Source organism: Ammospiza nelsoni, chromosome 14, assembly GCF_027579445.1.
Source record: "Ammospiza nelsoni isolate bAmmNel1 chromosome 14, bAmmNel1.pri, whole genome shotgun sequence".
NCBI lineage: Eukaryota > Metazoa > Chordata > Aves > Passeriformes > Passerellidae > Ammospiza > Ammospiza nelsoni.
The window spans coordinates 16,805,767-16,827,346 of record NC_080646.1 but is presented as its reverse complement, the minus strand read 5'-3'; the positions used below and the strand labels follow the sequence as shown (position 1 = coordinate 16,827,346).

At 57.1% G+C, this 21,580-nt stretch overlaps 2 protein-coding genes across 2 annotated transcripts; one reads left to right on the top strand and one right to left on the bottom strand.

Annotated features, from left to right (window-relative positions):
- Positions 1-1,465: 1,465 nt before the first annotated feature.
- On the bottom strand, positions 1,466-10,201 carry SNUPN (snurportin 1). Its single transcript, XM_059482162.1, has 8 exons — positions 10,039-10,201; positions 9,736-9,892; positions 8,848-8,952; positions 8,653-8,749; positions 7,687-7,784; positions 7,338-7,415; positions 6,185-6,265; positions 1,466-2,509 (listed from the first exon to the last, which is right to left on the bottom strand). Exons 1-8 carry the CDS (start codon positions 10,188-10,190, stop codon positions 2,192-2,194), a joined length of 1,086 nt encoding a protein of 361 aa, XP_059338145.1. The 5' UTR covers positions 10,191-10,201; the 3' UTR covers positions 1,466-2,191.
- A 1,033-nt stretch (positions 10,202-11,234) lies between these two features.
- On the top strand, positions 11,235-15,634 carry SNX33 (sorting nexin 33). Its single transcript, XM_059482571.1, has 2 exons — positions 11,235-12,795; positions 14,765-15,634. Exons 1-2 carry the CDS (start codon positions 11,355-11,357, stop codon positions 15,016-15,018), a joined length of 1,695 nt encoding a protein of 564 aa, XP_059338554.1. The 5' UTR covers positions 11,235-11,354; the 3' UTR covers positions 15,019-15,634.
- The last annotated feature ends 5,946 nt before the right edge of the window (positions 15,635-21,580 follow it).

Here is a 21,580-nt window from a genome sequence, read left to right as displayed (position 1 = left end):
GCTCCAAAAAGCCAGGCCCTGGGACAAGGGGACATTTTGTTCAGCCGAGGAGCACTGTGCTGGCAGCGTGCCTACAGCCGGAGCCTCTGCACCTAACTGGGAGAAAATGGAAGCAGGGCAGAGGGAAGGGGCTGAGAGCCCCGGCTGGATGAGGGCTCCAGGCTCCTGGTCGATCTGCCTGCTCAGCTCTCCTGCCCCAGGCCAGATTTCAGCCCCCGGTGGGGTGACCCCTCCAGCGGAGCCGCTGCCTGCTCCTGCTGGGAGTGGGATCGCACCCAGCAAACAGAATAGTCACGGCACCAAACTGTGCTGGCTCCTGCGACTTCCGTTTGACACCCTCCCTCCAAAAACAGCCTCTCGTTCCCAACAGGAATTGTAACGCAAATATTTATTTCTCCAGCCCAGCTCATGCTTTTAAAAGGGAAACTATGAGGCATCATCTGGAGCCGGCGGGAAGCTGCAGTCGCTTCCCTCTTGCTCTCCTCCATCAGCGCACACAGCCCCTTTTCGGCTGTATTTCCTCTCCTTCCCTCCTGGAGGACCTTGGAAAGCTGCTGGAGGGCAGTAACCTGAGCTGCAGCTTTCTCTGCCCTAAGGGATGCACAAATCTTCCATCCAGATGCCCACCTCCGGGTTTAATTGCCTGATGGAAGGAAAACTGTGCTGACAGGAGGCTGGATGCTGTATCCTGCTCAGCGCTCTCCCTGCAGACGTCTGCCAGCCAGGGAGGCTGAAGGTGGGAACCTTTGAGGGATTGGGAGGCTAAGGCAGTCCAGGTGCTCATCCTCTTTCCCTGGGTCAGCTGCTTCATAAGTTAAAGATACCGAAACCAGTAACTGAAGCAGCTGTTAGAAAGCGACAGCTCTAACACCGTGGGGCCAGGGTGCCACTTCCCTGGCGGGGAAGGGGAGGGGAGGGAGGGCAGCCCCCTCCCACAGCCAGGCCGGGTCCTGCTGCCCGCTGCTATCATCAATAGCGCTGCACGGCCAGATGGTCGCACACAGCCCACACGCTTGGCACAGAAACCAGGCTCTTTCTGGGAAAAACGGGGGGTGCAAGGGCAGGATACAAGTGCACCCGCTATCTGCAGGTGGCCATCCCCACTCTCAGTATCTCCTCCAGGGGAATTTCCATAGAGAGCTGGGAGGAGAGTCCCCAACACTGCCGTGAGCTTGGTATTTCATCTCCTTCCTTTTCATCCCTCTCTGGAAACCAACATGGGGACAGTGAGAACCCCATTTCATCCCCCCAAAACCAGGGAGGGGGAGCAGCCGGTGCTTAAAAGGTGGGGTTGGGCTTGGGGATGAGAAAGACAGGACAAGAGACTGAAGTACCTCGATGTGCAGAGAATTCAACCCACACAAGCGTTTCCTCTGCTCCCGTCAGCACTGGAACCAATTTTTCAATCCCTATTTGGGAGGCACAGCACGCATCCACCCTTAGGTAGCAGGAAGACGCTCAAGAATTTGTCTTTCTGAGAAACCTTTTATTTGGCACGATCAATGGTAGCGTTTTTCAGAGAGAACCCATTCCTTCCTCCCCCCACTGGGGAGAAAAGCCTCAAGGAGAGAGAGGCTTCTGCCGTGCTCACGCTGCACAAAGCCCTGCTCCAAAGCAGGTCCTGCTGCAACGCAGGGAAATTTAGATTTTCCCCAAGAACGCGTGGGTGTGGAAAGTCCAGCCGTTGCATTTACAGCAGATCACTGCAAACTTTTTGTTAGTAACAACTTTCATTGGAAAGGCCTCAGAAAACAGCTGGATCAAAGGCTGAGAAGCCCCAATTTCCAGGGCTGGGAAGGTGGGGCTGCTGCAAGGGTCACAAGCAGCAGCTGCACCTCAGAGGTCCAAGCACTGTTCCTATGCTGGAGTTTTGCCAAGACTCTAACAGAAGCGGGGTCAGGAGCTGAACTGTATCCCTGTGCTATGGGGACAGATAATTTCCCAACACATGACTGCTTTAGTGAAGAACCAGACTGTTAAGGCCTCACAGAAGTCCTGGCAAAGAGTATATAGGTACATAGTAACAACAAATACAAAATATCCAGCAGCACCTGGGGCAAGATATTCCACTGTCATGCCCTTTAAACAAAGCCATCCTATCATTATTGCCCTGCCCTCTCAGGAGCACGAGGCACAGTGAGGAGCAGGGAGTTTTTCCCTGCTCTCTGCCCAGCTGGGCTGTCCCAGCAGCTCAACTCTCCATCTGGCTCACTGCTCCATCCCGGCCCTCCAGAGACTTTTCTGGCTGAGGGGTGGACAAGTGTTCCAGCTCGTAGTGTCCATTCCTCGTGGCTGCCTGGCCCTTTTCCCCCGCCAGCTTTTTGCTCCTCTTGCTCTCAATGATCTGCTGGAGCTGCCTCCCAGCGTAGTCGGGCTTGGCTGTGAGCTCAGTGGTGGGCACGGTGAGCCCCAGGATCTCAGGGACCATGTAGGGCCGCAGCCAGCCCACCAGCGGGGTGCTGCCCGGGGTGTAGTGGGTCTGCTTGTGGTAGAAGAGCAGCCCATCAACCTGCAGGCAAGAGAGACAATGAATGAAAGGGCAGAGCTGAGGTCATTCCTGCAGGTGAATGACCAGGCACCAGACAATGGCTCTGCTCTCTCTTTGCAGGCCAAAACCACCAGCTGGATCATTTTTCCTCAAGCAGTGCAATAAATAGCGGAAGGGAAAGGAGAAACCTGCAGAGCTGCTGCCCTGAAAGATCAGCGACTCCCAGATGGCTTTAAATTGTCAAAGGCAAATGAGTCCAGCTTGGTGTCGGTACAGAGCAACGTCGTCTGGATGCTTTCATCCCATTCTGCAGAAAAGCCAGAGAGTCTCTGAATAAGGCAGCCCACTTTACTGGATTAGGGCTATTTTAAATAATACATTTGGAAAGTAATTAGCCCGAGCGTGTGACGCCAAGGAGCCCTGATTCCTAACAGCTCTTTCAGCTGGCTTATGCCAAAAAAATTCTTAACGTTTCCCAGGAGAGAACTTCTCCTAGCAATCAGTGACAGTTAAGGGCACTCAGGACTTTAAAGGTTTAGGCCCTAACTCTTGTGCTACTATTTCCACACTCTGCAGTGCTGCAGCTGGCTGACGTTTCCCCCACTTCCTCACCGTGCTCAGGGATTCTCATCCCCCCTCTTCCCACGCTTCCCAGGGGTGTGCTCTGCGAGGTTGGATCCTGCTGTCAGGCTGACTAATGCTGGAGGTGGTGCTCCTCTTAGCTCAGCTTCACAAGCTCTTAAAAGGCCATTTGGCTATGAGGAAGAGTGGCTGAGTGGGCAGAAAAGGGGAGAACAAGAGCCCACCTCAGGATGAACTGCTCCCAGACCCCTCCCCGATCCTACAGACTCCAGAACAGAAACACTGGCTGAGCACAAAGCAGCATATGTCCACTTCTGCTCCACAGATGCTAACCTCTGGCAGAGAGGGTAAAGCTTCTGGCACTATTCTGTCCATAATTTTCAGTCACTGTTAACATCTTGCAAAATAATCCCAGAAAAAGGGGGATTTCTGTGCTAGGAAAACATAAAACCAGAACAGTAAACATCATGATGAGCTTGTGCAACCCCTCTGGACATATAAAGTTAAAGTTTTCCCCCACCCTGCCTCCTGGCAGGAATCAGATTCTGCAGCACTCCAGTACATCCAGCCCATTCCTGTGGGTGCGTGGCACTCGATGAGCAACGGGGATTCTCCGGTACCCACAGGAATGTTTTGGTACAGATCAGAGCCTGGAAGGCCTTCCAGACCACTCCAAATACCTTCCCCAAGCCAGAGCATTCAGCCTGGTGGAGACAGGTCAGGTTCCCTATATTTACTCCTATATTCCTTCCCATTTATTTCATTTGTTGGCCAAGTCACCACAGTGACAATGGCCACATCAGAATGAGGACTGACGCTGTCCCTGAAGGCCTGAACCTGAGGAGAGACTGGCCTGGCAGGATTTAACATTCCACAGCCATGCTTTCCAGATTTTAGGTGCCTAATAGTCCTCCCATTCCTAAGCATCAGGGTTTCTCAGAGGCTTTGGCTGCCCTGCCTTCATGGAAAGCATGGTTTTACACAGATCTGTGAGAGACAGCAGCTCTTAAGATCCACTCCAAAAACCACTTGAAATTCAGAGCCAGCCAACTGATCCAAAATCTAGTGAATTCCAGGGAATAAGAGTCCACTGAACAGAGTGGATCAGGCCCTGGCTCTAAGGTTACAGATTAACTCTGAAGAAGACCCAGATCTGAAAGGACTGACCTCGTCTGTGGCCACCACACACACAGGATCCCTGTCAGCATCAAAAGATGCTGGGTCCACACCTAAGACCCACCTCTGTTACCCTCCACCCATAGTCAGGATGTATTTTGCCTCCTGCAAAGTTTACTCCGTTCTGTGCCCGTGGTAGAAGGTGTTTTTGGGGATTTTTGGGCTCCCTCTTGTGGCACACCACACAGACCCACAGCTCCCTTCTTCCTGGAAAAAGCACCAAGGTTCCTGCACTGTTGGGGCTGCTTTGAGCCAACGTACACCACGTTTTGCTTCTCGGAGTCACTCCCTGATACAGCAGAGGGTTTGGGGGGGCAAATCACAGCTGGATTACACAGCTGGAGCCTGTTCAGCTCCATCTCCTGCTCCAGAGTTTTGCAATGGCCTCCTTTGTAGCCCAGAGGTTTGCTGCTCTGACTGCAGTGGGCAAATGCTCCTCAGCCTTTCCTCACGGGAGCAGATGCCTCAGGAGGGGATGAAGACTTTACTCAGGAAAGCCAGGAACAACTGTATTACAGAGGAGCATTTATTATTGAGCAAGCCAGCTGAAAGAAAGCTGGGAAGACTCTTCAATCCATGTTCAGAGCAGGGTCTGGCAAGACCAGCGAGGGGTTGGGACTTTCCAACTTGCTCTGATGACTGTCCTGGCTTTCACAAGCAGAAAGCAAAGTCATCCCTCGTAGCCAAGTTAGTGCCCTTAACTTAAACCTACACCTATTTTAATGGCTAACTCAGGATGGGAGACCATGAGAGACACTGTCACATCAATGTGGCTTTTGGCTTTGTGGGACAAGAAATCTCTGTGGAAGCTGTTCCTGACGTAGGGCTGAGCTGGGCACTCCCAGGAACAGCTGCAGCCACTGGAGGAGCTCTGGCTCACAGATGTTGTCACTGTCACCAGGTCAGAATGCCACTGCCTCCTCCATCCCCTTCCCTGGGAGTGACAATCAGCCAGGGCAGGCAAAAGCAGCCAGAGCTGATTCCACAAGGGGCTGAGACTCACTGCTCACAACAACACAGAACTGAGCTGGGTGGCACGTGGCTGTTCCTGTCCTGCCCTCCCACAAAGGTCAGAACAGCACAACAGCTGTGGGAGGGGAAGTTTAGGGTGGATATAGGAAATATCTTCCCCCCGGGGATGGTCAGGCACTGGAATAGGCTCTCCAGAGCAGCAGCCATTAGCCCCAAGCTTGCCAGAGCTCAGGGAGCCTTTGGACAACACTCTCAGGCCCAGGGTGGGATTCTTGGAGCTGTCCTGTGCAGGGCCAGAGCTGGAATTTGAGCTACTAGCAGGTCCCTTTCCACTCAATATTGTATAATTCTACTTTTAAAGCTGATGAAGCAAACACAGGTGTTCTGCTTTGTAAACAACACTGTTCAGTGATTTCTGTCACAGCCAACTGCCCCCAGCTCCAGTACACCTCAGGCACCCATCATGAACACCCAAACCCCCTAGAAACATTGGGATCTCACCATCACCCTTGTCCTTCCTCCCCACAAAACAGCCAGCTGCCTTGTTGGAAGCACCAACACCAAGGAGATGCACACAAGCCCACCCAGGGTAGTGGTCAGTACCAGTTTTGGCCCTAAAAAGGTCAGCTGTCCATCACACTGCTATGTGAACCTGAGTTGTGCTGCTGTGGAGGCAGCCTGAGTGGTCTCTCACCCCAAGAGGCTCTTTCAGACACAGCCAACTGCAGCAAGGGCAGCACAAACCCAGGGAGTGCCATGGTTTAACTCTTGCTCGTTTGTGTGGTTGAGTGAGGTGTGTGACAAGGCAACAGATCAAACATGGGCACAGAGGCATCCATCTCACACACAGCAAACAGCAACTTGGCAAACTCTCTGCAGCCTCAGGAGAGCAAATTCCCAAGGAGAGGGGACGCACTCTCTCCCAGCACTGGAAGAGAGTCCAGGCCCCCACCTGAGTGTTCTCACCTCAAAGGGAAAGTCTGTAGCCAGCAGCTCACACAGGCTGTCCGAGGAGCAGGGGAAGTTCTGCAGGCCCACAAATTTGTACTGGAAGAGTAAGAGAGGGTTAGAAGTCAAAATTCCCTGATCTACACGTGAACAAGTTCCTGAATCCAGCACTGGTGTGTAGGCAGCTAAAGAGGAAGGATTCCTCTGGTGCAGGACGTGACATAAGAGGGAAAGGGTGAGGAACAGCTCCCACATTCCTGATACCTTTTTTCCCAAGCACCTAAGACTGCAGGAAGGACTTTTCAGGAGACCTGACCCAGAGATGGCTCTTCTAACCAAAATAGAAAAGGATGACCTCCGGGCAGGATGCAAAGCAGACAGATGTCTGCTCCAGGCTGCTGCCTCAGCCAAGCCAATCTTTCCACCCAGGAAATGAAAGCTGAAACGACCCCCCCCTCCATTAGGTAGTTATCTTCTGGATATTCCTGTTGGGAGTCAGGACAGGATGTTCTCTGAACACAGACACCCTCACTGCAGTCAGCTCCATTTATCACCGAGATGCTCAGCTCACAGGAGCTGTTCTGCTTGGCCATGTTTGAGCAGACAAATCTCTCATGTCTGTACCCAAAATTCATGTTCCAAGCTGCTGTGGACTCTAGGTCTGACCCCCATGTGTAAGCCTTCAAAGGAAGACTTTTTATTCTGGCTCAGCAGGGACTCTGAGTGGCAAGCCAGCATTCATCCTGACAACTTCAATGATCAGTTTAAACAGAGGGAAGGCTTAAAGCTTTACAAACCCACAAGACTGCCAGAATAAACCCCATTGTAGTCAGGCTGCCAACCAATACAGCTCCTGAAGAAACCACACTGGCTTTCCATTCCATTACAAGGGAAAGCTAAAAACAGCATGGAAGTTAGCTGATACCCTGCAGTGTGATCTCCCTCAGCACTTTGGATGGGGGGGAAAAAACCCCACTAAACTCATTTACAATATGCAGTGGTTCTATTTACATCCTGACCACGGCATCCCATTTCATCAGATCTACACTTTGAAGCCTGATCTGTGAGGGGAAAGGAAAAAAAGCTTCCACTTGTGAAAGAAACTGCTGAAGCCTGCTGAACAGGAGAGCTTACCCCCCCTCAGCCTCCTCCTCAGAACAAAAGGACTTACTGGATTAATCCTGCTTTTCTCTCCCAGCCCTTCCTCTTCTTGGAGTTTTGAGGAGAGCCAGAAGAATCTGAAGTCAGTCTGTGAAAGGAGGCAGAGTTAGTGACCATTCACCATTCACCACACATCACCTGGCAGTGTTTGCTGACCACATTTGTTCCTCTGCCCTCACCTGGGAGATTTACAAACTGACTTAATCTGCAGAAACAGCACCCCAAACCCTGCTGCCCCCCCCCTTATCCAGCAGCTCTAAAGCTGTGCTTAGGAGAAATTTCTGCCTTTAGCAGAGTGAGCTTCACACAGTGCTGGAGCAAAGCAGCTCAGGGAACAGCAGGGAGGGCAGGGTCAGTACCTGGCAGTCATAAACAGGGTGTCCTCTCCAGCACATCACGTCCAGGATGTAGTAGGTCTGCTTGGCCTCGTTGTAGATGCAGTCCAGGATGCTGTACACTGCACACACAAACACAGGGAGGTCCACACCTGCTCCTGGCACTGCCCAAGCCAGCTGGCCAACACCAGGTCCCAGCTCTCTGACATTAATCCTGCCCTGATGTGGGACTGTGGGATCCCCTCCTGCCAGCACAAACTGCAGCCACAAAAAGCATTGAGCTTGAGGATCCCACCAGGCTGCAAAGGGACCAGTCAGAGGCACAACAAGCAAGGGCATGTTTCAGAAAATGGCATTTGCCAGACAATAAGCCTCTCTTTTTGGGGCAAAAAAAAAATAAAATTCCAAGACATATTGAGGAAGATGACACCATACAAAGGTGTCTGTTAAAGGACAGAGAAGATGTCAGGGTTTAAGAGTGTCAGTCAAACAGGAAGTTTATTAAAAGATGTGGCAGGACATGAGGCAATGGTTTTAAACTGGATAAGGGCAATTTCAGATTAGATGTTAGGAAGAAATTCTTTCCTGTGAAGGTGCTGAGTGCCTGGCAAAGGTTGCCCAGAGCAGCTGTGGCTGCCCGATCCATGGAAGTATCCAAGGCCAGGTTGGACAGGGTTTGGAGCACCCTGTTTTAGAGGAAGGTTCCCTGTCCTTGGCAGGGCAGTGGAACAAGATGAGCTTTAAGGTCTCTTCCAACCCAAACCATTCAGGTATTCTACATGCTTATCTAGCATAAAGGCATCTGATATTGCTCCCATCTAGTTATCTCCAGAGACACAGAAACTGGCCTGAAGCTGAGCACCCCCAGCACAGAAAAGGGGCACAGCCGTGGAACCTGGGGGAGCTGGAGGAGCAGCACTGGGTCTGTGAGCACACACAAACTCCCAGGCAGTTCCCCTCTCTCCATCCAGACCCTCCTCACACCTGTACCTTTGTCACTGGTTGAGTTGTGCCGGTTTCCCCCCGGCAGCAGGGATGGGAACCTGTTGACACAGAAGCCACTCTTGGTGTAAGCTGCTGTTGTGCCCTGTGAGGAAAAAAGGAGAGAAAAAACACAGTCAAGCCAGTTTTGTGTTGGCTGTGAATGGGTAGACATCCTTCAGCAGCTGCTGGAAGCCCACTTACCCTGGAGGCCACGACAAGAGCCCTTTTCCCGACGGGACACACCACCACAACCCACTCCTGCTCCAGATCTGAGGGCACATCCACCAGCCACTCCGACAGCATCAGCTACAGGGAGCCCAGGGAGAAGAACCAGTCAGTAACACCTCTCCTGAAGTTAAGGACAACAAACAGCTCAAGGGTAGAGCAAGGAGGCTTTGGCTTTGCTTTGACACTGGGTGTTTTAAGGGCAGCTGGCACTGCTTGTCACCCCCCAAAGGGCTCTGTCCCTTCCCTCTAATGAAGTCCAACCTGCCTAACACATTCTTCCCCAAGCCTTCCTCTTGCTTCCCAGCTGCTGACTGAGCTTCAGACCACAGCACAGGGCTCACACTGGGCATCCCACACCTTGGGGTTTAAAAACACAGCAGGGCTTAGAGATTCCAAAACCTCAGGAGTAAAGAGCCTGGACAAGCTGACCCCTTCAGAGGCTGCCTAAGTGGCTGTGTGTTATCTAGAACCAATACAGCACCCAGGCTGATAAAATCCAGCTGAGTTTGCCCTTTTTTTTCCTTTCCAAACACAGGGAAACAGAAATCTTTAGCTGAATACTGCCTAACAGGGTACTCATGCTGCTGGCTGAGCTGAAATCTCCTAAAGTGGGGAACACAGCGACGCAGAATTAATGGCTGGAATCACTGACCTTCGAGACCTTTTAAATCTAAGTGATTCTAAAGCACATCCCACCTCCATGTGTTTTGGAGGCGAGCTAAGCACAATTTCTTTCTGAGCACCAAGCCGAGCAGGACACACTCCTCTGAGCCCGCAAATGGCCATCACCGTTGGCTCAAAACACTCCACATCCCTGCCCCACAGCCACACCCCGCCACAGGGACACAGCTGGCTCCTCACCTGATTGGCGTAGCGCTTGGGCAGCTTTTTACCAGCATCCACGTCCATCGCCTCTTCCTCCGCATCTTCCCCTTCCTTGTCCTCGTCCTCGCTCTCCACCCCGGCCCAGTCGTCCTCCGCCAGCCTCCTGGCATGGTTCACGTAGTCCAGCCGCCTCCTGGGGTCGAGCAAACAACCCGCGGGGTGTGAGGTCCCGCACGGCACACGCGGCCCGTGCCGCTCCCCTCAGGCGGCTCCGGGCCGGCCCAGCGCGCCCCGCGCTCCCCTCCCGGCGGCTCCCATCCCGCCCGCCGCCGCGCTCACTCTCTCTGGATGCGGAGGAGGCGCTGCCGGCGCTCGGCCTGCCCGGGGCCCCCGCGGGGTTTGTAGGCGGCCAGACGGGGGTGCGGCGCGGCCGGGCTGCAGGGCCCCGCCAGCCCCACGCCCGCCGCCAGCGCCGCGCTCAGCTCCTCCATGGCAACCCCGCGGCCCGCCCGCCGCGCTTCCGCCCGCGCCGCCCGCAGCGCCCCCGCCTGGCGCGGAGGCCCCGCGCCCCCCTCAGCCCGTCTCCCCGTGCCTCAGTTTCCCCCGCAACCGGGCACCGGCACGGGGCGCTGCGGGCTGGGACCGGGCACTGGTGAGGGGCACAACCCGGCAGGGACGCGGGAGCAGCCGCAGCCCCCGCGGGCGGGGAGTCGTGCCCCCGGCGCCGGCTGCCTGCAGAGGGCAGCGTGCGGCTGGCCGGGCCGGGCCGGGCCGCTCCCCGCCGCGAACCGGGCGGCGGAGCGGGGAGCGCTGCCCTGCGTCACGGGAGGCTGGCGGCCGGCTCCGCCACCCCTTCGGCAACGGGAGCGGCCCCGGCGCTGCCCCGTCATAGCCGGTGGCGGCAGGAGCGGCCCCGACACCGACACGGGCACCACCGCCGGCGCCGCCTCCGTCCTGCGTGAGATTTACGGATTTCAGGGAAAAACCAGACCCCACCAACCATCGGGAAAGTCGGCCCGGAAAGGAATTGCAAAATCCCGGGATCACCGGGAGGTTGGGCAGGGTTTGGGGTCGCGCCCGGCGCTCTCCCAGCACCCACCGACGGGAAATTTAGTGTGTTTGACCCACAGGAGCCCCGAGAAAAATCGCTTCGGATTTATTTCCTCGTTGGCAGCCGGGGGTTTTCCTCCCGGAGAGTGAAAGCTCGGGATCAGCCTCCCAGGGAGATAAACCCTGCGCGGACATGGCAGAGCCCGGCTCTCGGGCCGGCCGGGATCCGCATCCCGGAGGAGCCAGGGGAACGCCGCTCGCGTGACCGGGGATCTTGTTTTCATCCAGGGAATGCCGTTTTTAAACGGGGAATGTTCTTTTTAACCGGGGCGCCGGGATCACGGGGGGTCACTTGGACATAGGGACATTGGCGTCACCTCGTAAGGGATTTCTTCTCCACCTTTTTTTTTTTTTTTTTTTTTTTTTTTTTTTTTTTTTTAATTATTATTATTTTCCTGGGAAAGCGGCCAAGCCATTTCCCACAGCGCGTGGTGGTGATCCCGGAGCCGCGCTAGCCCGCGGTATTGCCGGGATCGGGGGGGTGTTTTGGCCGGGGGGGTTGCGTTCCTCTGGCTCCCCCCCCTCTTCCCGAGCCGGGACCGGCCATGGCGTTGAAAGCCAGAGCGCTTTACAACTTCCAGAGCGAAAACAAAGAGGAGATCAGCATCCAGGAGAACGAGGAGCTCGTCATCTTCAGCGAGAACTCCCTAGACGGGTGGTTACAGGGCCAAAACAGCCGTGGGGAGACCGGCCTCTTCCCCGCTTCCTACGTCGAGATCCTCCGCTCCCGCTCGGGCTCCAACTACACGGACTATTCCAGCAGCCCGGCCGGCTCCCCCGGGCACGATTCCTCCTTGTACTCGGCATCCCCCAACCCCGGCATCTCCTACCAGGGCAGTTTTGAGGACGATGATGATGACGATTGGGATGACTGGGACGACGCGTGCACGGTGGTGGAGGAGCCGCGGAGCGCGCCGGGCACCAACGGGCACCCCTCGCCCAGCCTGCCGTGCCCGGCGGCCTATGGGCACCACCAGCATGCCGGCTACCGGCCCAAGCCGGCCCTGGAGAGGCAGGACAGCATGAGCTCCTCCAAGAGGGGCAGCGTGGTGGGCAGAAACCTCAACCGCTTCTCCTGCTTCGTCCGCTCCGGGGTGGAAGCCTTCATCCTGGGCGACGTGCCCCTGATGTCCAAGATCGCCGAGACCTACTGCATCGAGATGGGCTCCAGAGGCCCGCAGTGGAGGGCCAACCCCCACCCGTTCATCTGCTCTGTGGAGGACCCCACCAAGCAAACCAAGTTCAAGGGCATCAAGAGCTACATCTCCTACAAGCTGACGCCCAGCAACTTCAACTCTCCCGTGTACCGGCGCTACAAGCACTTCGACTGGCTCTACAACCGCCTGCTGCACAAGTTCACGGTGATCTCGGTGCCGCACCTGCCCGAGAAGCAGGCCACCGGCCGCTTCGAGGAGGACTTCATCGAGAAGCGCAAGCGGCGGCTGATCCTCTGGATGGAGCACATGACCAGCCACCCCGTGCTCTCCCAGTATGAGGGCTTCCAGCACTTCCTCTGCTGCCGCGACGAGAAGCAGTGGAAGCTGGGCAAACGCCGGGCGGAGAAGGACGAGATGGTGGGCGCCAGTTTCCTCCTCACCATCCAGATTCCCACGGAGCACCAGGACCTGCAGGATGTGGAGGACCGCGTGGATGCCTTCAAGGCCTTCAGCAAGAAGATGGATGACAGCGTGCTGCAGCTGACCAACGTGGCGTCGGAGCTGGTGCGCAAGCACGTGGGGGGCTTCCGGAAGGAGTTCCAGAAGCTGGGCAATGCCTTCCAGGCCATCAGCCACTCCTTCCACATGGACCCTCCCTACAGCTTGGATGCCCTCAACAACGCCATCTCCCACACGGGCAAGACGTACGAGACTGTGGGGGAGATGTTTGCTGAGCAGCCCAAGAACGACCTGTTCCTCATGCTGGACACTCTCTCCTTGTACCAAGGTCTCCTCTCCAACTTCCCAGACATCATCCACCTGCAGAAAGGTAAGGGGGCATTCTTCTCCCCAGGAATGGTCCCATGTGAGTGGGAATGGTACTGCAAGTGGGATGGGGATGCAATGAGGCCTCTGTTGGGCCTTGAAGGGAATGGGGAATAGGGATGGGAATGGGGATGGGAACCACTGCCTATGCCTCTTAGGGGCACGGTGTGGTCCCCACTGGCACAGCCCTCCAGTCAGCCCAGCCTGGCAGAGTCTGCTAGGGCTGTTGGGTCCAGAGTCTGCCCCAGTGATCCTGTGGACTCTGTAATTGCTGCTGGTGCTACCCAAAGCACTGCTGGGGTCGTCAGCATGGATGTCACTTCCCCCAGACTGTGAGCAGGAGCCAGCACTGCTGCTGTTGGGTCTGAGGTGACCTGCCCTGCACCTCTTGTGCATCCCCACCCACTGCCACTTGTCCCCCCTCATCCTCCCTTTCTGCCAAGGCAGAGAATGGGTGGCCAGCAGGAATACCAGAGCTTGCTCCCCCAGGGCTGGGACATGGCTGGACATGGGCTTGGGTTGGTCAGAGGGCCCAAGGGGGCAGGGCAGTGGGATAGGGGACACACTGAACCTCTGGGGACAACCAGGGTTGTCCTTTTCAAGAGTATATCCCTGCACCTCCAAGCCCAGCAGAAGGGGGTTAGCACCCCCAGGGCATCAGAGCTCCCCGCGTCCCGTTTGTCCTGGTTCCCTGGATTTGGTGGGATCAGAGGGGGGGAGAAGTGTCAGTTGTTCTCTCCCTGGGGCAGGCAGCAGGCAGGCAGGGCTCGGTGTCCCTTTGCACCCAGGCAGCCAGCACTGTGGGTGTGGGGCCAAAGTCCACACACACTCCTCCCCGCCCAGCTGCCCGCAGCAGGGAGGGGACACCCACACCAGTGTCCCCAGAGTGTGCAGGACAGGTTTTCCCCAGGGTGAAGCCAGGGCTGTTTGTGTCCAGCATGCAGGGATGTCTGTGCATCACTCGGCATCCCTGGGGGAGGCTGGGAAGGCAAAGGGCGCAGGGAGGATTCAGTCCTGCCCGGGCAGCTTCCCTGCCTTTCCTCTGAGTGTTGTTTACCCATGGAGAGGGGCTGGATCCTGTCCGGAAGCGAGGCCGCGTGGGCACAGCGGAAGGCAGGATTTGGCCTCCAAACTTTGCTTCTTCCTCCTCCTCCTCCTCCTCCCCTCTGGGAGCAGGGCTGGCGCAGCGGGAGCGCTGTAACCCCGGGTCTGGTGCTCCCGGCAAGGGGCAGGGAGAAGGGAAGAGAGCCCAGAGCGGGCCAGATCCTGTTTTTAGTTTTTTAGCCTCTGTGCTAATGAGGGGGAGGAATGCAGGGCTGGAGCCAGGCAGGATTCTTTCGAAACCGAGCTGTAAAAAAACATGGAAGGAGAGGGAAAAACTGGTGTCAGAGCATCAGCTGCCTCTGGGAGTGGGAGATGCTTTCCCAGCTGACCTCCAGACAGCACCACGTGCCCTTGCCACATCCTGGTTCACTGCTTCCTTGGGCTGGGGTCTCCCAGGGCTGCTCCTGACCCCTATTCATGAGGTCTCCCAGGGCTGCTCCCGACCCCTGTTCATGAAATGGCATGGAATATTTGGAGGGCAGCCTTGGCTGGGCTGCTTCACTGTGCTAACACTGCCCCATGTCAGCTTTGCACCCCAAGCCTTGAGTCACAGCACTCAGGAGCCCAGACCCCCAAAACCGGCTATACATGAGGCTGATTGCCCAGGATGGAAAGGGAGCTGGGGATGCCAGAGTCAAGAGGGAAAAAGAGGGGAAATGCTCCTGGTCTTTGCCATCCAGGAGGAGAGGGAAGGGTTTGATGGGCAGGGGGAGATGCAGGCAGCTCCCTCCCTGCCATGGGGCAGGTCTGTGCCTCTTCTTTGGGGCCAGGCTGGTGCCCCAGCACGGGGGGCCATGGGCTCAAGCAGGGCTGCCCAGGGAAGGGCCCGAGGGTCGCACCCATCCCCTGACGCTGTCCTGCCCCGGCAGGCGCCTTCGCCAAGGTGAAGGAGAGCCAGCGGATGAGCGACGAGGGCAGGATGGACCAGGAGGAGGCGGACGGGATCCGCAAGCGCTGCCGCGTGGTGGGCTTCGCCCTGCAGGCCGAGATGAACCACTTCCACGAGCGCCGCGTGGCCGACTTCAAGAGGATGATGCAGTCCTACCTGAGGCAGCAGATCGTCTTCTACCAGCGCGTCAGCCAGCAGCTGGAGAAGACGCTGCGCATGTACGACAACCTCTAACCCTCATCCCGCCCTGCCCGCAGCCCCCGGGGCTCCTCGCACGGGCTGGAACTCACCACGCTAGTGACCAAATGACTCTGGGCTGCTCCCCCTTCCCGCGCTGGCAGGGAAGGGCTTGCCCGCGGGCTGGCCGTGCCACCTCTTCCTTTCTTTCTTTCCCTGGCGATCTCCCACCCTGCCACGGGTCTGGCAGGAGTATGAGGAGATCACTAGAGGGACAGGTGGGGAGGTAACGGTGCTGGGGTGTCTGTCCAGTGATTTTTAGCTTTCTGAAGCCCACTCTCCTGGAGCAGGGGTGGGTGCATCCCAGCCCGCTGGGAGGAGAAATCCAAGCGGTCGACATTTTGCACACTAAAAGCTTTTCTGATGGAAAAAAAATAAGAGAGAGGAAAAGAGATCTTTATTTGGAAGAGATTTTTTTTTTGTTTGTTTGTCACAAGATGTTTTCAATATTTTCCATTTTTCTGCAGCATTTTTACTGATCAGTTTTTAACTAGATGCACAGAGGCAAAGAGAAAGCTCTTTCTCAAGTATGGCTGCTGACTGGGAAAAGGGAGAAAAAAGGAAAAAAAGGGAAAAAATAGCCCCACAGCCTTTTCAATAAAATCATTGGTAGAAAAAACACCCACCTCCTTCCCAGAGATGTCTGTGGAAAATAGAGCTGCTCCAGGATCCCAGGGAAGGTTCTGCCTGAGCATCCCCTGGCTTCCAGTCAGCTTTAAACATCCCCGTGCTGTGGGGGGAATGACCCTAGGAGGGGTTCCCACAGCAACCCCCCTCGTGCTCTCTAAACAGCCCCCCAAGGGGCAGATCCTGCCCCTCTCTGCCCTGGCTGGGACAGTGTGCTGCTGCCTGGAGACAGCAGGGCTGGCACGGGGGCCTTGTTTTTGAAGGGAAATGGCTGGGATAAATCACAGCGAGGAAAGTTAGGGCCGCCTTGGCCTGCCTCCAGGGATAAAATTAGCCCCGGCATGCAGGCCAGCGGGGTATTGTTAAACTAACAGCGACGCTGGGAATGCTGCGGGCTGTGCTCCATCCTCCCGAGCCCTCCCTGGCCCCAGGCTGCAGGACAAGCACTCTGAGGTACAGCCCTGCTCACAGCCTCCATCCAGGCAGGACGTGCTTCCTCCTGCATCCCACAGCCAGGGCAGGCCCCTTCACCGTGGCCCCATCCCACATCAGTCCCATCCTAGCCCAGCCTCATCCCACCCTCACCACATCCTGACTTGGCTCCATTCTGCCCCATTCCCAGCACGTTCTGGTACCATCCCACCCTAACCCAATCCCATCCCAATCCCATCCCATCCCCATCCCACCCCATCCCAATCCCATCCCCCCCCAATCCCATCCCATCCCAACCCTGTTTTAGCCTGGCCACATCCTAGCCTGGCCCTGTTCCACTCTAGTCCCATCCCAGCCAGGCTGCATCCCTACATGGCACCATCCCTCTCCATTTCCATCCCAGTCCCATCCCACTCTGGCCCCATCCTATGCCAATCCCATCCTACTGCAATTCCATCCTACCCTGGCCGTGTTCCACCTTGGCCCTGTCCCAGCCTGGTCCCATCCTGCCCCAGCCCCATCCCACCCCATCCTCTTCCTCACCTGACCAGATCCTTCCTTGGCACCATCTCACCCCATTCCCTCCTCATCCCATCCCCATCCCAGCTCAGCAGCCGTGGGAATGGTGTCTGACCCTGTGCTAATCCTGCAGGAGTGACGTGTCCCCAGCCCTGCTGGCCCTGCTCTGGGTGACCACGGTGGCCTTGGCCCCACGCTGAGGCCACAACGTGTCCCTTCCCCCAGCCCCGCTCCCTCTGGAGCACAATGGCACTGGGGCTGAGCCTGCCACCGCCGTCCCCGGGCTGGCAGCCAGCCTCTGGCACTGCAGGCGGCCTCCAGAGCTGAGCCAACATCCCAGCTCCCCTGGACTGCCTGAGCAAGGGCATCCCCTGCCTGGGGAGCCCTGTGGGAACTCGGTCCCTGGGATGTCCTGGAGCTGGGCTGTGCAGCTGGAGCAGGGAGATGTCCCAGCACCCCAGGAGTTCATCCTCTGCTCTGGTGTCCTGTCATGGGGACAGGGATGGGATAAGGTTCCTGTGGGCTGCATGCACCCCTTTGGAAGGCTGTGCCTCAGTTTCCCCAAAGGTGCTCTCTGTGATCCTTCAGCATCCATGAAGATCTCCCTGCTCCACCATCCACCCACTCTGTACCCTCATGTCTGGGTCACACTCCCAGGACACAGCAAATCCATTGGCTAGAACCTGTATTCCATTAGCATTCCTGCCTTTTCCCACCTGGCAGTAGGCAGCTGGGCCTTCACTGCCCATGGTGGGCATTTCAGAGTCTGCCTTGGCCAGATGGGGAGGCTGAGCATCCTGCTGCTGCCCCCCATACTTCCGACAGCATCCTGCAAACATGCCCTGGGTTGGAGGATAGACCCAGCCCCGAGCATTTTGGTGGCTGTCCCAGGTGCAGGATGGTGGTGGGGAGGAGTCTGGGGCTGTGCACAGTGCTTCACATGTCCCAGCAGTGTCTGTCACAGCCTCTGTTATCTGTGACACTGGCTGTTCTCTGCTCTCACAAGAGAAAAAAAACCAGGGCATGGAGGGCTGAGAGGAAGCACCGGGGACACGGAGCAGATCCGTTTCCTCCTCCCACTTCCCAAGGCAGCTCCTGCGTGGGAAAGCCGAGGCTGAGGCCCTGTGTGAGTCCCATCAGTGCTGACAGCAGGACTGGGAGGTGGCAGCAGTGGTGGTGGCTGGAGCATCCTGCCTGGAGAGCGCTGCAGCCAGCACCAGAGCCTGTGCCTGCCTCCCTTCCTATGTGAGGCTTCCCGGAGCTCCTGTCTTGCTGCTTCTCTTTGGGCTCTCTCCACCATGGGAAGAAAACCTGGCATCCTCGTTCTGAGCTCTGGGAGCCCAGGGTTTGTGCATGGGCCAGGTTATCAGGCTGTAGGTACCTCCTGTGTTTGTATCCCGAGCTCACCAAGATGCTCCAGGGTGGGCAGCATCAGCCAAACAGCTGGAGGGCAGAGGATGGGAACGCTGGGGCAAGCAGAGCTGCTGATCAGAGCGCTGTCAGCCACACGGATCCACCCAGCAGTGCTCAACGATTCGGGATCAGCCGCCAAAGGAGCGCGGTGACCCAACCCAGCTCCTCCCAGCGAGGGGAGCGCAGGGTGCAGCTGCTGCTGCGGCGGGCAGGATGGGGCTTGCTGTGCACACCGCGCTGCCACGGGGCTGGAGAGGCACAGCCGCCAACGGGGAGCGGGGAGCACCCCCGGGGGAGCGGGGAGAAGCCCTGCCTGCCCGTCGGGGTCAGCAGCACAGCCCTGCCTGCCCGTCGGGGTCAGCAGCAGCTCGGGGCATGGAGCCAAGCGGAGTTTCAGTGCCACCCCCACCGTGCCACCCCTCCCGCCCAGAGGAGTGATTCCGGGCGGATGCGGGTGGGTGGACACAGGCGTGGATCAGGGCAGAGGGAGACAGCTCATTCTGCCAGCTCCAATCTTTTAATTGCTGTGCTTCTCAAATATTTCCGAAGCATGACCCTGAGTTGGCTCCTCCAGGCAAATATACAAGCAGCAGCTGGTTGCCTTGAGCACCCCTGTATTCTCTTGGCTGTGGATATAATAAAGCTCCCTCCTGCTCCCAGCCCAGGGAAATTATGGTGGATCAGTGCTGTCTGTTTTAGGGAATAAGCTGGAAACCAGCTCTAATGGGGGTATGACCCAAGCCAGCTCCTCCCATGAGTGTGAATGAACCTCAGGTTCCCCCTGCTAGGCACAGCCAGGTCAGGTGAGGTCAGACCCTGTCCCAGCCCTCTGTGCCTGCCCGGATTCCCTCTCTGCAGTCCTGGGAAGGTGCTGGGCGTAGGGAGCTCAGTCCTGCAGTGCCACGGAGCTGTGTCTCCGGGTGTGTTGTTTGTGCAGGAGGGGTGGGGAGCCCAGGCTCTGGGCTGTGGTTATCCCTCCGTCATTGTCTGTCTGCCTTGCAGTTGCTGGGTGTGGAAACAGAGGTCAGGCTCAATTTGTCTGAAATTTAAATCGCAGCTGGCCTGGGGAGCCATGGCAGGCACAGGGATGCTTTCTGGTGGCTGGGTGCTCGTTCCCTGGGAGCTGGGGATCTCCTGCGGCCCTGCAGTGTAAATCCGCGTGCTTTATCTCCCATGGGCAGGTGGTGGGACAGATGCCAGGCTCCCGGGGCCAGCAGCGGCCCTGTGTGCGTTTGTTTGAGGTGCTCCCAGGGTGACGTTCCAGCTCTTCCCCGGGGCTCCATCCCGCCGTGCCGGGCTCGCTGCCAGCCGAGCCTGTTCTGCCGGCTGTGGGCACGGCTGGCCCCGATCAGACAGGCACGTAGCAGGCAGGGAGGGCTCCGGCATCCCGGGGCACTGGGCTTGGCCTGGAGCCCACTGGAGGTACTGAGCCCTGTCACACCAGGCAGCTGTCAGCTCGGCCCTGGCTCTGAGCTTTCCTCATCAAACAGCTCCTAGGAGGATCTGACCCCCCCCTCACCTGCCTTGGTGTCCTCCTGCCCTCCCAGGAGACTGTCCTCATCATCTGCCCTCAGCCCTGTGCCCCCTGAGGCACCCTGGGATGCTGCTCCTGGCTCCTGGTGAAATCCAGAGCATCTCCTGGGCTGCTGAGAGCTGCCAGGGAGGTTTTGGGATTGGGACAGGGAGGCTGGAGCCCTGGGACCATGCCTCCCCAAAACAGAGTGGCGTTGCTGTGAGCTCAGGGGGCTTCTGTGCTCACTCCCAGAAGTGTGGACAATGCTGTTCCAAGCTCCTGCAGCTGCTGTGGCCCAGAGCAGTGGGGATTTTGGAGGCGTGTGATGCTTCCCTGGGTCCCAGTCTCCTGAAGCCGGGCTGGGAATGGAGTCCCACCTTTGTTGAACCCCTGCATTTGCATGTCTAAAGCTCCCCGGAGGGGTTTCAAAGCCAAAGGATCCATCCTGCCCCGGGTGAATTCTTTGTTTGCATTTGAATAGGTGCCTGGAAACTGGTTCAGTCACCCGAGCTGTGACAGCCTCCCCTCCTGCTCTGTGTCCATCTCTACCTGTGAGCCCCAGTGCCTCCAGATCCTGCTGAAACCTGACCTGAGACCAGCTGCTGGTGTTCCTCACCCAGCAGAGGTGTTGGACCCAGCCTGTCACAGGTGGGATGGCCCTGGGGTTATGGTCCCCTTCCTTCTTCCCCAGATGCTCTCCCAGGACTCTGGGGACAGGCTGGGAGCACTGGGGGTGTTCACCTGGAGAGGAGAAGGCTCCAGGGAGATCTTAGAGCCCTTCCAAAGGCCAAAACAGGCTCCAAGGGACCTGGAGAGGGACTTTGGACAAGGTCCTGGAGTGACAGGACGGGGGGTGAATGGCTTCCCACTGCAGAGGGCAGGGATAGATGGAATATTGGGAAGAAATTGTTCCCTGTGAGGGTGCTGAGCCCTGGCACAGAGTGCCCATAGAAGCTTTGGGTGCCCCATCCCTGGAAGTGTTCAGGCCACGTTAAATGAGGCTTGGAGCAACCTGGGAGAGTGGAAGGTGTCTCTGCCCATGGAAGGAGGGTGGAACAAGATGACCTTTAAGGCCCCTTCCAACCCAAACCATGCCATGATCTTCCCTGAACCTCTGCCAGCTTTATGGCCAGCTTGGCAGGGAAGGGCCTGGCCAGGAAACTTCTGAGATTGATTGGGCTGTGGTTTGTGTTTCATGTCCAGGCAGGAGCCCTCCTGGGCCCTTAGCCCTTCCTCAGGTGGTGGGGTGGCAGCACAGAAGCAGCATCTGATCCTGCAAACCTGGAATAACCCAATCCTTCAGTTCTGAGGATTTAAACTTTGCCAGCAGAGCTTGGCCCTGGAGAGCTGCTGTCCTTTTTCCAGGTTACTGCCTGTCCTCCCCTGACCTCAGGAAGGGGATGTTTCCCAGCAGCAGGAATACAACCACAAGCCTTAAAAATAACCTGGTTTGCTTTCAGTGTTCCTTACAAAATAGGCCACGTTCCTTCTGTTTAATCCCTGGGCACGAGGCGAGAATCGCTGGGAAGGAAAACACACCCCTTGGTGGATGGAGGTGGACGCAGCCCCCATCCCTCACTGTGGGGATGGAAATAGGGAAGAGAATGAAAACGTGTGTTTGAATGAGATGGGGAGGTGCAGAGCTGTGATCTGGAGTCAATGGCAGAGGTTGTCCCAGCCCTTGGGAGCAGCACAGCCCTGGCAATCCCCCAGTGATGGCCTGGGCAGCACGGTCACCCTGACCCTATTTCACACAGGGGAGAGGGAGTAATTTGCCTCTGAGCAGAAGGAAACCTTGTTTTTCCCTCTAGATGAGGCAGGAGAGAGTTTTGGAGGTGGGGAGCAGACATCCCTCAGCCTCCCCCTTTGGCCAAACAGGCTCAGAGGTGCCAGATTTCCACCGTGCCCTGTCCTGTGGGGACACGGGGAGCCTGCCTGCACCCTCATGGCTTTGGGTGCCCATGAGATGTGCCAGCACCAGCTGAAGCAGGGCAGGTGTGATTTACTGCTCAGCAAAGGTCTGGCACCATAAACCTGGCCAGGAAAACTGCTGGC